Source organism: Hyalella azteca, unplaced genomic scaffold, assembly GCF_000764305.2.
Source record: "Hyalella azteca isolate HAZT.00-mixed unplaced genomic scaffold, Hazt_2.0.2 contig8153, whole genome shotgun sequence".
NCBI lineage: Eukaryota > Metazoa > Arthropoda > Malacostraca > Amphipoda > Hyalellidae > Hyalella > Hyalella azteca.
The window spans coordinates 45,335-58,508 of record NW_025938254.1 but is presented as its reverse complement, the minus strand read 5'-3'; the positions used below and the strand labels follow the sequence as shown (position 1 = coordinate 58,508).

General features: G+C 36.8%; 1 protein-coding gene across 1 annotated transcript; it reads left to right on the top strand.

Annotated features, from left to right (window-relative positions):
* The first annotated feature begins 1,071 nt into the window (after nt 1-1,071).
* On the top strand, nt 1,072-10,494 carry LOC108676009. Its single transcript, XM_018164054.2, has 8 exons — nt 1,072-1,151; nt 5,338-5,556; nt 6,015-6,187; nt 6,447-6,714; nt 7,120-7,309; nt 7,596-7,886; nt 8,223-8,645; nt 9,462-10,494. Exons 2-8 carry the CDS (start codon nt 5,484-5,486, stop codon nt 10,282-10,284), a joined length of 2,241 nt encoding a protein of 746 aa, XP_018019543.1. The 5' UTR covers nt 1,072-1,151; nt 5,338-5,483; the 3' UTR covers nt 10,285-10,494.
* The last annotated feature ends 2,680 nt before the right edge of the window (nt 10,495-13,174 follow it).

Sequence of the window (13,174 nt, the reverse complement as noted above, 5' to 3'; positions counted from 1 at the left end):
ATCTGGATAACCCGACTAAAAGCTTAAGCCCTCGGCCACGTAAGGTAACCGAATATTAGACAATCATTGTAGCAGTTGAATTGCAACGGACCAATACTGTATTCCAGAACATTGGATTCTATTTGGCTTTCTCGAAACAGATAAGCATTCAGAATTGTTTTCATCACTTATAAATGTAATTATTTTCAATTTAGCGACGAAATTAAAAGTAATGAATGGATTTAAACATGAAAATACTTCTGTAGTTAATCTATAGGAATACACATGTATATTTATACTGACAACCAAAAAGATAACTTGTTAAAATTGTCTTGTTTGGGGGCTTATGTGCACAGGCCGTACGAGACGTTAATTTTCGTTGTTAACTGAACAAATTTTAGACGTTTTTTTTGGAAGGCAACAGTTCATTTTTATTAAGAAAAAGAGAGAACTGTAATCAAATTCGTATAAAAGGCGACGATTGTTGATTGTTTCCTAATATTTATTCAAGGAAGTCTTACTCCGAACATTTTCAGCGAACTTTCACTCACACGCTAGCGAGCGTTTTGAAGTGGAACCCCTGCTCGTAATGCCAATGTACTTCTCCTTTTAGTTGTGGTTAACCCTACTAAGACTAGTATTTTATTATGCTACAGGTTGAAGCCTATACGCTGCGGAACCAGCTCTGGTTTGCGCGATTTACCGTGGGATGTTTATATAATATTATATTGGCAAAATTTGCGGTAAATTGCTGCGCATTTGTGTGCGGTAAAATGTTATTTGAAGTTACCTTAGAGCTTAATTATTTTGAATTTTTGCCTCCGCAAACGGTGAAAGACTCGTGTTGAAGTTTTCGAATTTTAGAGCAGGCTACTATCCAATTAACCAAAACTAACAAGTTTCAAAAAGCAAGATATTATCCTTCTGAAGAATGTCAGTTTTCCGAGGTTAATTTGTTTTCTTGTCGAATTTCAAATTGTATTTAAACATTCCATGTAAAAAATCACAATAATTAGCGAGAAAACGCTTTTTTCTAGCGTTTTTCCTCTATTGGGCGAGGATCATTCCTTTAGTTTATGGTAACAGATGAGAACAATCCGACGTAAATAACCTTTAGCTTGTAAACAAAATGCAGACAGTGAGCACACTTGCTGACTTAGCTCGTTAAAAGGGTAAGCTGTATTGTTCAATGTAGAACTTATAACAGTTCATGTTTCGTAAGAATTTTTTTTTGCTCTGGTTACCTTGGCCACGACTTACAAATGCAAATGTTACGTACTCCAATCCAATGAGATTTGAGCCCGTGGCTGTCTCCGCAGGCTCTGTGAAATTGTGTCATCTTCATGTGAAATTGTGATTTGTGAATCATGTCCAATTTGGCCATGATCTTGCTAGTTAACTTATTTTAACTATGCTATTGTCCTACTCTGAAACTGCTAATTGTTGAGAGTGATTCCACTTCTCCTTAATTTCCTAGAGACTGACTAAAATATCAGGCAAATGAGGCAACAACTGTAAATTCACGCATTTTATTAGAGTAGTTTAAAACGGATATGGCCAATAGCTAGCACCAGCTAAGTTGCTAACTAGAAGAAAGCATTAACTATAGCATGCTTGCAACTGAACTTGGCAAGCTAGTTAGTAGTTACTAGTTGCTAATTAGATTGGAATTTTCATACTTATAAATAAAATCTTGCTACTCCAAACCCAGGGTACAGAATTTGCAAGCTGCATCACTAACTTGACACCAAGATATAGGTTTTTAGCCCAAAACGTCACCAGCCATTTTCAAGATGCGTTGCCAGGTAATTTTTTATAAGAAAATGTTGCTAACATTGATGGTATATCCCTTACGGCTTACCGTAAAATGGGGTAACTTAGACCACTTTTATTTTTATAAATGATGCCATTTTTTTTACTAGCTAAATTAAACTTGAATTGAAACATGCAAAATACAGGTCTATACTCTAGCTTCACTCACCATAAATTGCTGGCTCCTGCCTCTCATAGTCTTTATGCAATTTCAAAAAAAGTGGTGGTCTTTGTTACCCCAGCTCTTGGGGTAACTTATCCCCGCCGGTCTAAGTTACCCCATTTTACGGTACTCTTTATGCTGCCACCCACGCCACCGCTACACTTACACTCATCACAACTGATTTCCAGACAAGCTTCACTGAATATTGATCCATCCAATGTACTGGAAACCTTACTGTGTGCACTTGTGGTCTTTCAGATTTTCAACTATTATCTAAAAAGTTGGCCAAAGACTGGCAAATATCTAAAATGCAATAATTTCAATCCAAATGTGTCGGCAAGATCTTCTGAAGGCATAAATTTTGCTGCTGAAGCATCACCAAAGATGATAAGATCTCAAGATCTATACCCACTTTCTTGACCCTGGCTCCAAACTAATCAATTTCAATAAATTTGAAATTTCCCAGCCCAGTGTGCAACTTTTTATGTTGTTATTGTGATTTGTGTCAAGTCCTGCATCTTTCCCGTTAAGGGGATAACAAAAATTGCAAGCAGCGTCTCCTAGATATGGATTTTTAGCCCTAAGCGTCACCAGCCATTTCAAGATGCATCGCTGGGTAATTTTTAATTAAAAAATGCTGCTTACAACTTTGATAATATACCTATGTCTTACTCTCCATGCACTGCAACACTTACTCATTGCAACAGGGTGACAATCTAATTTTTTCTCTAGCTCGTGTTTAGACCCCATTCATAAAAAAATTGTGCGCTCATATTCTTCTTCTTTTACTTTCCTGGGGCCTAAAATAATAGTTTTTTTTGTTTACAAATGAATAACAGTTCATAACTTCATGTTTACCTTTTTATTTGATAATCTATTATCACACAAATACCAAAAAGTGTAATGCAATAACAAGCTTCACTGCACTAAGTGTGGAATTCTAGAGTGATAATAAATTAACCAGTACACATAGCATATTGGGAAGCAGCACCTGAAAGCTTGGAAAGGCCATGAACCTTCCACTTTTAGTCAATTATATACTGTACATATCCTATTGCTTTCCAGCTGTGATTGGATGATTGAATTGTGATTTTAGCCCCTTTCAGCTTTCCAGCTGTGATTGGTTAATGGGGATCCTTTCCAGCTGTGATACCTACGTTGTGCCCTTGAGTCCCACCCCCAAATATGGTATATGTACTACAGTACTGGTGAACTTGATACTTAACTCAAACTTGATCATTATAAATAAAGAGAAAAATTTTAAACAAATACAGGTTGCAAATAAAGAGGAAAAAAGAAAAATGTAAAATATCAATCACACAAGAGACATCCAAACAATTCTATAACAAATCTGAGGTACTATACAATTGAAACAGTTTGTCCACTTTTGATCCTCCTTTTCTTGCCAAGAATACCAGATTGTCTAGCTCAAAATAACAGCAAAATACCAGAAAATTTATTCATCAGAAAATGGATTAATACCTCTAAATTTGATTAAATTAATCAGTAACATTGGATAGAAAAAAGAAAAATAATTTTTCATACTTTTTTGCACAGATTTCTGGCTTGATGTATAATTAGCAAAATTAAACGCATTATATTTCAGGTCAAATATATGCGTGGTACGGTATATAATTTTGCATGGCATTGATTTTTTGGGATTCATTGAACAATTGAATGTTGGATAAGTTGGGAGAAGGAAAATAAGAAACATAAAATAGGGAAAGGAATATTTGTTTTCATGGCTTATATTTAGAATTAAATTCAAACCCTCGAAATAATGTTCTATTCCAACTTGTCATTGTTATAAGAAATAATGTTGTCCACTTGCTAAAAATTACCTAGCACATAAAAACCTGCTAGAAATTAGCACATAGCCAGAAGTTGAAATCGAAGTGGACAAAAAATTTCTAACAATACTTTCAGGAGCGTATTGTTTAGCAATAGATTTGTTTTAAATTTTTTCAAGACTGCTTTTATTATGCGTGGTAGGCCTGCCATGAAAAAATTCATTTCAAGAGTGTCCAAGCTGTAAACCAAAACCAACAACTAAATAGCAAAGTGTCAGGGTGCATCTGCTCTGACTTTGGCACTATGCATCACAACTGATTTCCAGACAAGCGTCACTGCATCTTGATCCATCCAATGTACCGGAAACCTTACTGTGTGAGCGTTCAGTCTCGCAGATTTGCAATAATTGCAATAATTTCAAAGTAATTTTTAAAAGTCAATAATTTCAATTCGAATATGTTGGCAAGATTTTTTGAAGGTGTAAATTTTGCTGCTGATGCGTTGCTAATATCTTTTGATATTCACCCACTTTCTGCACCCTGTTTCCCAGCCAGTCAGCCAGCCTAGTTGTTTAATTTTATTCCTTATGATTGATGAGATTGTTGACAATTCATTCAGTGCAAATCTTGCGGCTCTAAAAATGGCTGAAAAGCACTAGTTCTTGCTTGAATGTTATATGTATTTTACACCAGGTAGCTACAAGCCCATTTTCACAAGCCCATTTTCACAAGCTTATTTTCACAAGCTGCCCCAACCTTGAGAAACCATACCATCAACATCAATAATGCATGATTCACCACCCACTGCCACCCAAATTGATGAATTGGGTAGAAACCACTTGTAAATGAGATAAAATGCCTGTGTTTGTAGACAAATTTAATCATTTGGGCCATTTCAATGGCCATTGCTAAATTTCTCTTATAATAATTCTGCAAAATCATGTTCAAATTATTTCTTTTGCTGCTGTTTTAAAACTTTAATTCAATAATCAAAAGTGAGTTTGGTAAACTATTGTAAATCAAGAAGCCATTTAATCTTGCCAATAGAGTAGTTCCAATTTGAAATATCAGGCAGAAATTTCCTAAAATTATGTATAAAAATGATTGTTTTGTGGGCAATTATTGAAAATTGCAGGTATATAAGTTGACCATTTATACATGTTTTCCTGAAATAAAAAATGTACATCCTTTCTGTTGAAAGACAATGCATTTATTTTCATAATGGTTTGTATGCAATACAAAATATTTTCTTGTGCAAGTTGTGTTTTGTTGTTAAATTCAGATGTTAATATAAGTAGACTAATAAGATGTTAAATTTTATTGCATTAAAAATAAATATCAGTTGATTGGAAATGGAAGACATCATGTTTGCAGATGCTACTAATTCATTAGTGGCATGAATGTACTAAGAAGAGACCATAAGCTTCTAACAGCTTGGCCTCAGTCTCACCATATATATATATATTCTTTTTCCTATTGAGCAATCTAACAGCTACACACTTGGAAATACAATTACCAACTTCAGATGAAAATGTTCCTAAATTACCATCTTGAAAATAGTATATAAATGATAAATAAAAATTATTGTTTCAGGTCACGTGTCCACCATGGCAAGTTCAACAATTGCAGCTTGCAAGTGCTCTACCAACTGATCCAAATTTTTACCCTAAAAATTGTGAACCAGTGAAGTCATTCACTATCACTTGCTGACAAAAGAAGAGTTTAGCCAACCTAAAACCATGAAGTTACCAACAATTGCTGCAATAAGTTTGAGCTTTGGCTGTTTATTGGGGCTTCCCATGCAGGCAAAAAGTGAGTTCTGACCTTGGAAAAAATTCGGTTTTTCAAATTTTGTTTCTCATTTTTTTTTATTTTTTCTCTGCAATTTTATTTAGCAAATTAGAGCACTGTTAGAAGTTTCTTAGCCTCACTCACTTAATTGATTGTACCCACTGCTACCTGAGCATAAATCCTATAATTAAAACATAATATTTATGAAGCAAGAATTGTGTGTGCATGTTTTTGGCCCCTATTCTCTATCCATAATTTTCTGAAAAAATAATAATGACAGAGCTAGAATTAGAATAGAATTAGAATTAGAATAGAATAGAGATGAATAGAGAATAGAATTATGATGAGGATGCCACATCAGTTAGTGTTTTCATCAATGAACTTATTAAAAATTGATGAGCTTTTCTTTTGTGGTTGTTGCTTTTTCATGTTATACCATTTGAACTTTTGATAATACTGATGCTTCTACACTGTTTAAGGTGATGGTGTGCTGGCAGCAGATGCACCTGACTTGAAGCACTGCTCAGATGTCAGTGGGTTGATAGTTCAGCCAGGCATGAGCTACACTCCTGGTCCTGACTACTGCACTGTATGCAAGTGTGAAGATGGCAGTCCTAAATTTTGCCGAGCTGTTCTTTGCCAACCTCGTCCTGTAAGTCTACTGATTTTCAATTGTATCAAGCTTATATCATTCACAATAATTGCTTTGAATATAAATTGGAGATGCAGATTTTATACATTTCTAGCTTTATTTTTCTTGCTTAGGTACTACTTTGTTTAAAGACTAAATTGTTCATATGGGTCATAATGAGCCCATATATTGCACAAGGTTCAGTTTTTGCATAGGTGCAGGATCTTTTATTTCTAACAGCTATTTCTAATCACACATGTATAATCTCTTATTTATACAGGACTGTACTTCCTTCCGAGTTGGCACAACTTGCTGCGACTTCATCTGCCTGGACGACATGCTGCCAAACCGACCTGGTCTCAACCCTATAGGCAGACTTCCTGATGGCACTCATTATCCTTCCGGAGGAAATGGCATCATCCCGCACATACATGAGAATGGCGAGAACAGTCTGGGCATGAGACTTGCCGCAGCTATTCTTACGGCACTCATGGCGTTTGTGCTTCTGCTTTTCTTGGTTCATAGGCTCAGGCAACGTCGCATTACAGGTATATTATATCTTCTCAATACATTAAAATGAGTCATTTATGTGTTGCTTGTCTATGTAATTATTGATGTTTTGTAAGTTTTCTGATACATTGTTCTTTTGATATTTACGCTGCAATTATCAGCAAGCATTGCAATTGAATGCATATACTTGCTACAAGGTGTTAACAATTTTTAACTGATGACAAAAAAGTGGTGCTAAAACTGTTATAAAAAGTATTTTCAGTTTTTCTACCTGTTTTTAGCGCATTTTCTCATTTATGGAAAAAATGCACTAATGTGCTCGCCATGTCCGTCCGTCCGTCCGTCTGTCCGTCCGTCCGTGACCTCAAGTTTTCGTCGACGAGAAAATGCGCTCTCTGTCACTCACTGCTGTGAGTACTGAGTTATATTTTTTTTTGTCACAGCTCAGCAATACGTGAATGCTCAAGATGTTGCCTGCTGTCACCCTGCTGCCTACTGGCACAACAACGATCAGGCTCATCTGTTCCTTCAGTCACCACACTGGAAACCTCCCTCCTGTATTATTGACGCGCCTCCTCCATATACTGAGGCAGATGCACAGCGAGCTGCCAGATCTGCTGCTTTTGCACCTGGGTTAGCTAACTTAAGGATTCTTGTTAGTTGCATGAGATTTCCTTACATTATAAATTTATGCCAATTTGTATGCATCATTTGACGACATCAAAAGCTGAAATTTGTTTTGTGTTTTATTATCAAGGTTTGCATTATAGGACGCAAGTGAGCTTTAGTTCTTGTTATGGCAGTTCTGAATGCAAATATTTTTTTTTCTTGTTTTATTATCAGCATTTGCATTCATAGGACGCAAGTAAGCTGTGGTTCCTGTTATGTCTATTTTACAAGTAAGTGCTGTGTTTCACAGGGCTCTATCATCGGTGCCTTCGTCAGCCCCTCCTTCATACTCTGGTCCAGCTCCTCCAAATCTTCAACTGCTCAACGATAACCGTGCTGTAAACCCTGTAAGTTCTGCCACTGCGTTTTCTGTGAACTCTTTGAACCGTCGGGTCGACGCAGTGTCTCGAGACTCGCCCTCAGCCCTTGCTACGCGTCGAGACTCAGAGGGCGGCGCGGGAGGGAGCGGTTTACCTCCTGCCAGTCTGGGGCCTCTGGCCGTGCAACTTCTTCCTGCCGCCGCCAATTCTGCCGAGCTCAGGTATGTGTAACTTCGTTCTGGCCAGGTTTGCTTTATATGATAATTATTTGACAAGACTGATTTTAAAATATATACATGGTGTGTAATGTAATTCAGAATCAGTTTGAGTACATCAGGATTGACGAATGAATAAGATTTTTTTCTAGTATTACGGTTTCGATGCTTATTTATAATTAGTAGAATATGTAATCATGGCCTCATAACATTTAGGAAATGTATTAATTAAAATTGGTTATCATTTTTTTGGCTCTGTGGTAATTGAGAGTTATCTTTTAATCAAACTATGTTTTATTTACCATGAAATATTTTCCATATTAACATTCATCTAATTTACAGGGAACAAATTCAAAGACAACGTCGAAACCTCACTGATCACAGCACCAGATCTCTGCCTCGACACCACAAACCTCCGGACGCTGGAGGAGTTCAGCTGTCAGTGGCACCTGATCATTCAGGGAGCAAAGGTGTCCGCACTACGCTTACTCGACCATCCACAGAGAATGATCAGGTCATTCAAAACTCCAAGTCAACAGTGTTAAATACTGAGAACCTTACCTTGCCCCGTAGTTCCGTCGCGTGCGGCGTTGTGGCGACTATTGACAACCAGAGTATTACGGGAGAAGTGGTTGAGGTAGATTTGGTTCGTGGTAGTGCATCGAATCAAGACGAAGGATTGGATTTGTCTTCAGCCAATTCTAATATTGGCAATGAAGAACATGCGGATGAAGATGAGAATGAACAAAATAAATTGAGCGTCCGGTGAGTATTATTACCTTTTCAACAGTCATGATGACTATATAAGCTTGTTTTTATCACTTGTTATCGTTGGTTAATGAGATTGTTAATTTCACGGACCATTATTAGAATATCTCTAAAGTTAGTTAACGTTCATTACAACACTTCTCTTTAACTTCACTTCTTGTTTGTCTGTCTGCTACATATCTTATAATCGAAATTCAACACACTTATACTTATCCTATGATTTGAAATTTTGCACACTTGCGTAAAGTTGGAGGCAATGCATGAATCAAACAAAATAAATTATTAATTTTTTTTTTCAATATTAAAAAAATTAAAAAAAAATAATTTTGTCAGCTACAAATCTTATAACTGATGTTTGACACACTTTTACCTGTCCAATGATCTGAAATTTGGCACACTTGTGTGAAGTCGGAGGCAATGCTTTATTCAATTGACAGAATAAATAATTTTGAGAAAAAAAATTGTATATACCGTCAACTGAGGTGACTTCGGCCGCCGGGGTGACTTCGGCCGCGTTTTTTATTTTGTTTTGCAAACAAAAACGGGGTCGGAAATGCCGGAGTGGCTTTGGCCATCGTTTATGACCCCGCTTTTGTTTGCAAAACAAAATCAAAAACGCGGTCGAAGTCACCCGGCGGCCGAAGTCACCCCAGTTAACGGTATAAAAAAAATTGAATGTAATAATTTTTTTAATATTCGATGTTAAAATGAAAAATTCATTGTACATCTTTAACATTGTAGACACTGGATTCTTTAGAAGTGTTGTCTTTAGTAACTTCTAAACGTACCTATATTATTTTTTCTGATTCACAGAAAGTCTGTCCTGAAGTTTGAAGCCGCAACTGCCGCCCGGGAGACACCAGACTCCAGCTGCGTTAGGAGCTCGTCTCCTGCCGCCCCTCCTTCACCTTCCCGCGCCGCAGCTTCTTCGTTTGCTCCGCGGGATGCTCCTCAAAAATGTTCTCCCTGTAGCATGCGGGGCAACGTCACAAACAAGCCTATTTTGGCACGATGCCATCAGGCTGAGTCTAAGCAAAATAATCACAAATATCCCCCGTGTTCACCATCCTCAGTTCAACACGAATCGTTCACGTTCCTCGGTGGTCCACATCAGCCAACATTTAACGCAGCTGGCGATGTTAATCCTGCGGATGTTTCGTTTTCTGATAATTCCTTTGATGGTTATGACTGCGATCACGCGGAAGCACCTCGACTGTATCCATGCTACAGCGGGTTACACGTGTGCTCGCGTCAGCCTTTGCTGCCACAAGACCAACTCCCTGCATCTCCTGATGTGCTAGGCAAGCTGTCTCGTCGCAGGCGGAATTCCGTTGACCGAAACGGTGCCGCGTGCGAAGAAAGAGTTTTCTCATCTTCTAATGGCAACGGTTCAGTAACAATCCATTACACAACCCAGCCCAACTTTAACAAGAGTAAGAATCAACTCCATGAACTGCACGTGGATGGAGTTTCGGATTCGGAAGTGACTTTCAGAGCCGAGCAGATTGACCGTCACGGCGCTGATTGTGATCAACATGGTGAACCCTCTGAGCGCAAAAGCGCTACCGTTCGTGCCGTCGGTGACAGCAAATCAGTGACCGTCAACTGCGCTAGTGGTGCTAGAAATAAAATGTAAGGCTGATACTTCTAATATGATTGAAACAACGGCTAATATTGTGTCGAATGGCGTAAAATATCTTTAGGTATTTATAGCTACTAAGCTTGTAAAGAATACGTAATGTAATTATGAACGGCGGATAGGTGAGGGAAATGAATTATATACATATAGAAAGGATAGCTGTATAGTCAATGAAAAGTCTGTTCCATAACATTCACTTAAGCCTCGTAGTATAGTATTAAAAATTTTTTAAAAGAAGTGAGCACTGAAGCTATTTAAAATGAATAAAAAGAGCAGCTATTTAAAATAAACAATCACTCGCCTCTTCGTGCGCTTTTAAAGAAACCGTAGTCATGAAATTGGGGGACTAGCTGCCCTTGTCAACCTCGGGGATGTTTTATTTTCTTCCCTTCGAGTCATGAAGTTTACAACCAATTTCCGTTCCTAATTTAACTCTTGACTCTCATTTAGAGAGGCAAGTCTGCTAGGTACCGTACGTCAATTTTAAGCTGATGTTCTCGGAGCAGCTTTAAATTCTGTATGAATGCAAACACAAAAAAAAAATCTCTCATAGCAGCTATTTGTACAGTGGGGAAATTTACTAATGCACTAATGCCCAAGTGCTGTAAGTTAATATGTATTTTAATTAATATAATGTATTAGAACACTTTGAAGTTCCTTGATGTAGTATTGTGTACTGTCTTCAAAATCGCACTGATAAACTAATCTTAATCATCATTCCAACGCATCGCTGCTAATAAGTGTCCGCGCTCTCCATGTCTTGACTTTTCAAACCATGTACGTAACTCATTCAATTTGTAGCTTTTGGGCCCGTAGGGAATTTTACCTCCGACTTGATTGTATACTTGGCATTGCTTGTGTGTGCGTGTCAAATTTCGGCCCGAATTATGATTAGAGTCTAAATTACTGAGAATTACGGTTCCTTTCGTTACTGCTCGATGCTTTAAAAGTGAACATGACCGTTGTTTTTTTTTTAATTCCAAGTAAAGCGAAAAATATAAATGTTAGTAGATCATCACAAATTTCCGTGCTATTTTTTAGATGTTCTGCCAGTAGTGACCGGAGTTGAGGCTAGGCCACAAGTTTTCTGGTGATTTGTGAAGAAGAAATGTTTGATTTTACGTGGATTAATTTTATTCTTTGCCTCATAGCAAAATATTTGTGTATTTATCTGTCCATATTTTTAGGGTCTTAGGGCTAGTGCAACTTGTAGTTTTAAGTGAACTCACTCGTGATAACGACAGCGTCATTTTGTTTTGTGCGCGACATGTTCCGTGGTCGAAAAAAACCTTCAAGTTAATTTTACCCTATCTTTGTTTACCATAAGCCCAATGTAAAGTATACTGTCCGATAAACTTTCCTTCAAAAATTATATCAATGGAAACATTTCGTTAATTATTTACTAAAGCATTTGATTCTCGAATCAACAGTGCTTTTGCTGCACTTATTAATTATTATTATTCACTAGGGTTGGAATTATGCTAGAGAATAACTGTACCAATTTTGCTTAAATTCACATTTTGTTGAGAATTTGTATCTGATGTCTAAAATAATGACTAGTTATCTTTAAATTGATTCTAATTGCGGCTCATTTGTTAATTTTCTATTGATAATTTTGTGTAATAGCCCACTTGTTGAATAACTCCTGGAACACATCTCTATTTACTGCTAGATATTTCACGCATTTCCGCTAGCTCACGCGTCTATTTACTTTATTCAAGTCTATATTACTTCACGCGCATTTTTTGCCCAGTTCACTCACCTAGTCAAGTGTTTCAAGTTTTGTGTAATTAACTGACATTTATTTCAAATTATTTTTATCTATAATATTATATCACGTCACACAGTGGATCTTACTTCTTGATTTCAAATCTACCTCAGACAATGAATAAGCTTTAATGTGTTTGTTGTTTCGATTATTTATACATTGAAATGGTTTATTGAATCTTTGAACAAGATAATCTCAGTCGTCAGTTAATTTGGATTAAATGTATTGGTGATGGAATTCATCATTTATGTTTTCTCAATTTTGAAAAAGGTGAAAAAATATCCATGTTTCCACTCCTGATAATTTCTGATATGCGTTTCGCTGCCTCTAATTTGAATTATTCTATGTATTCTGGTGAAAATAATTGTTCTGCACGTAATCTTATGGAAAATAATTTTGATCTATTATAGTTTAGTGTTGTGTTCATGTCTCGAGTCCGTATAATGTATTAGTTTAAAAAAAACATGGGAATCTTTAAACAAAATTTAACTATGATAACCCAACTTCCAATACCTCAGGACTAGAAAAAAATGCTTCTCTCAAATCTCAATGCTTCCTCGTTTGTGTGCCAAAAATGACTGGAATCATTTAATCGATAACTTTTGATCACTCCCTCTGACATTGTACGATTTTCAAACTTTTGTCATGGGTTCTTTGTGCGAGATGTATGATTTTCTTGACATATGGAAGGGATAAACTGCTGTGCATATTATGACTTCCTAAGTATTATACTATCAAATTTCTTTCAGTTGAATTATAACTGTACGTTATTACCCAGTTTGATGATTACCCTGCTGTTATTATTTTTGTTATTGAGCGTCTAAGAACACCGTGTTCAACAAATAATCCTAGTGCGTCTATTTGCGAACCGGTAATATAATACTATGTGTCTATGCAGACCACTAAATGTCTTCGTAGATTATGAAGATACTCTTTTATTGATCGATTATTTTCTTGGACGTGTGGATGCTTGAAGTTACGGATAAGTTCATAGGGAGCAGCGTTACTAGGCGGTTGATTGTTTCTGACAATTGATTATAGTGAAGCTATCACCGATAATGGAATTCTCTGAAGACATTACAAGGAATAGGGAAATTTTCAGAACTGCGAGTCACGATG

Coding starts and splice junctions, on each gene's coding strand:
- LOC108676009 (XM_018164054.2), top strand. CDS start 5,484: ATGAAGTTACCAACAATTGCTGCAATAAGTTTGAGCTTTGGCTGTTTA. Junction 5,557..6,014: donor GCTTCCCATGCAGGCAAAAA/GTGAGTTCTGAC, acceptor ACACTGTTTAAG/GTGATGGTGTGCTGGCAGCA. Junction 8,646..9,461: donor CAAAATAAATTGAGCGTCCG/GTGAGTATTATT, acceptor TCTGATTCACAG/AAAGTCTGTCCTGAAGTTTG.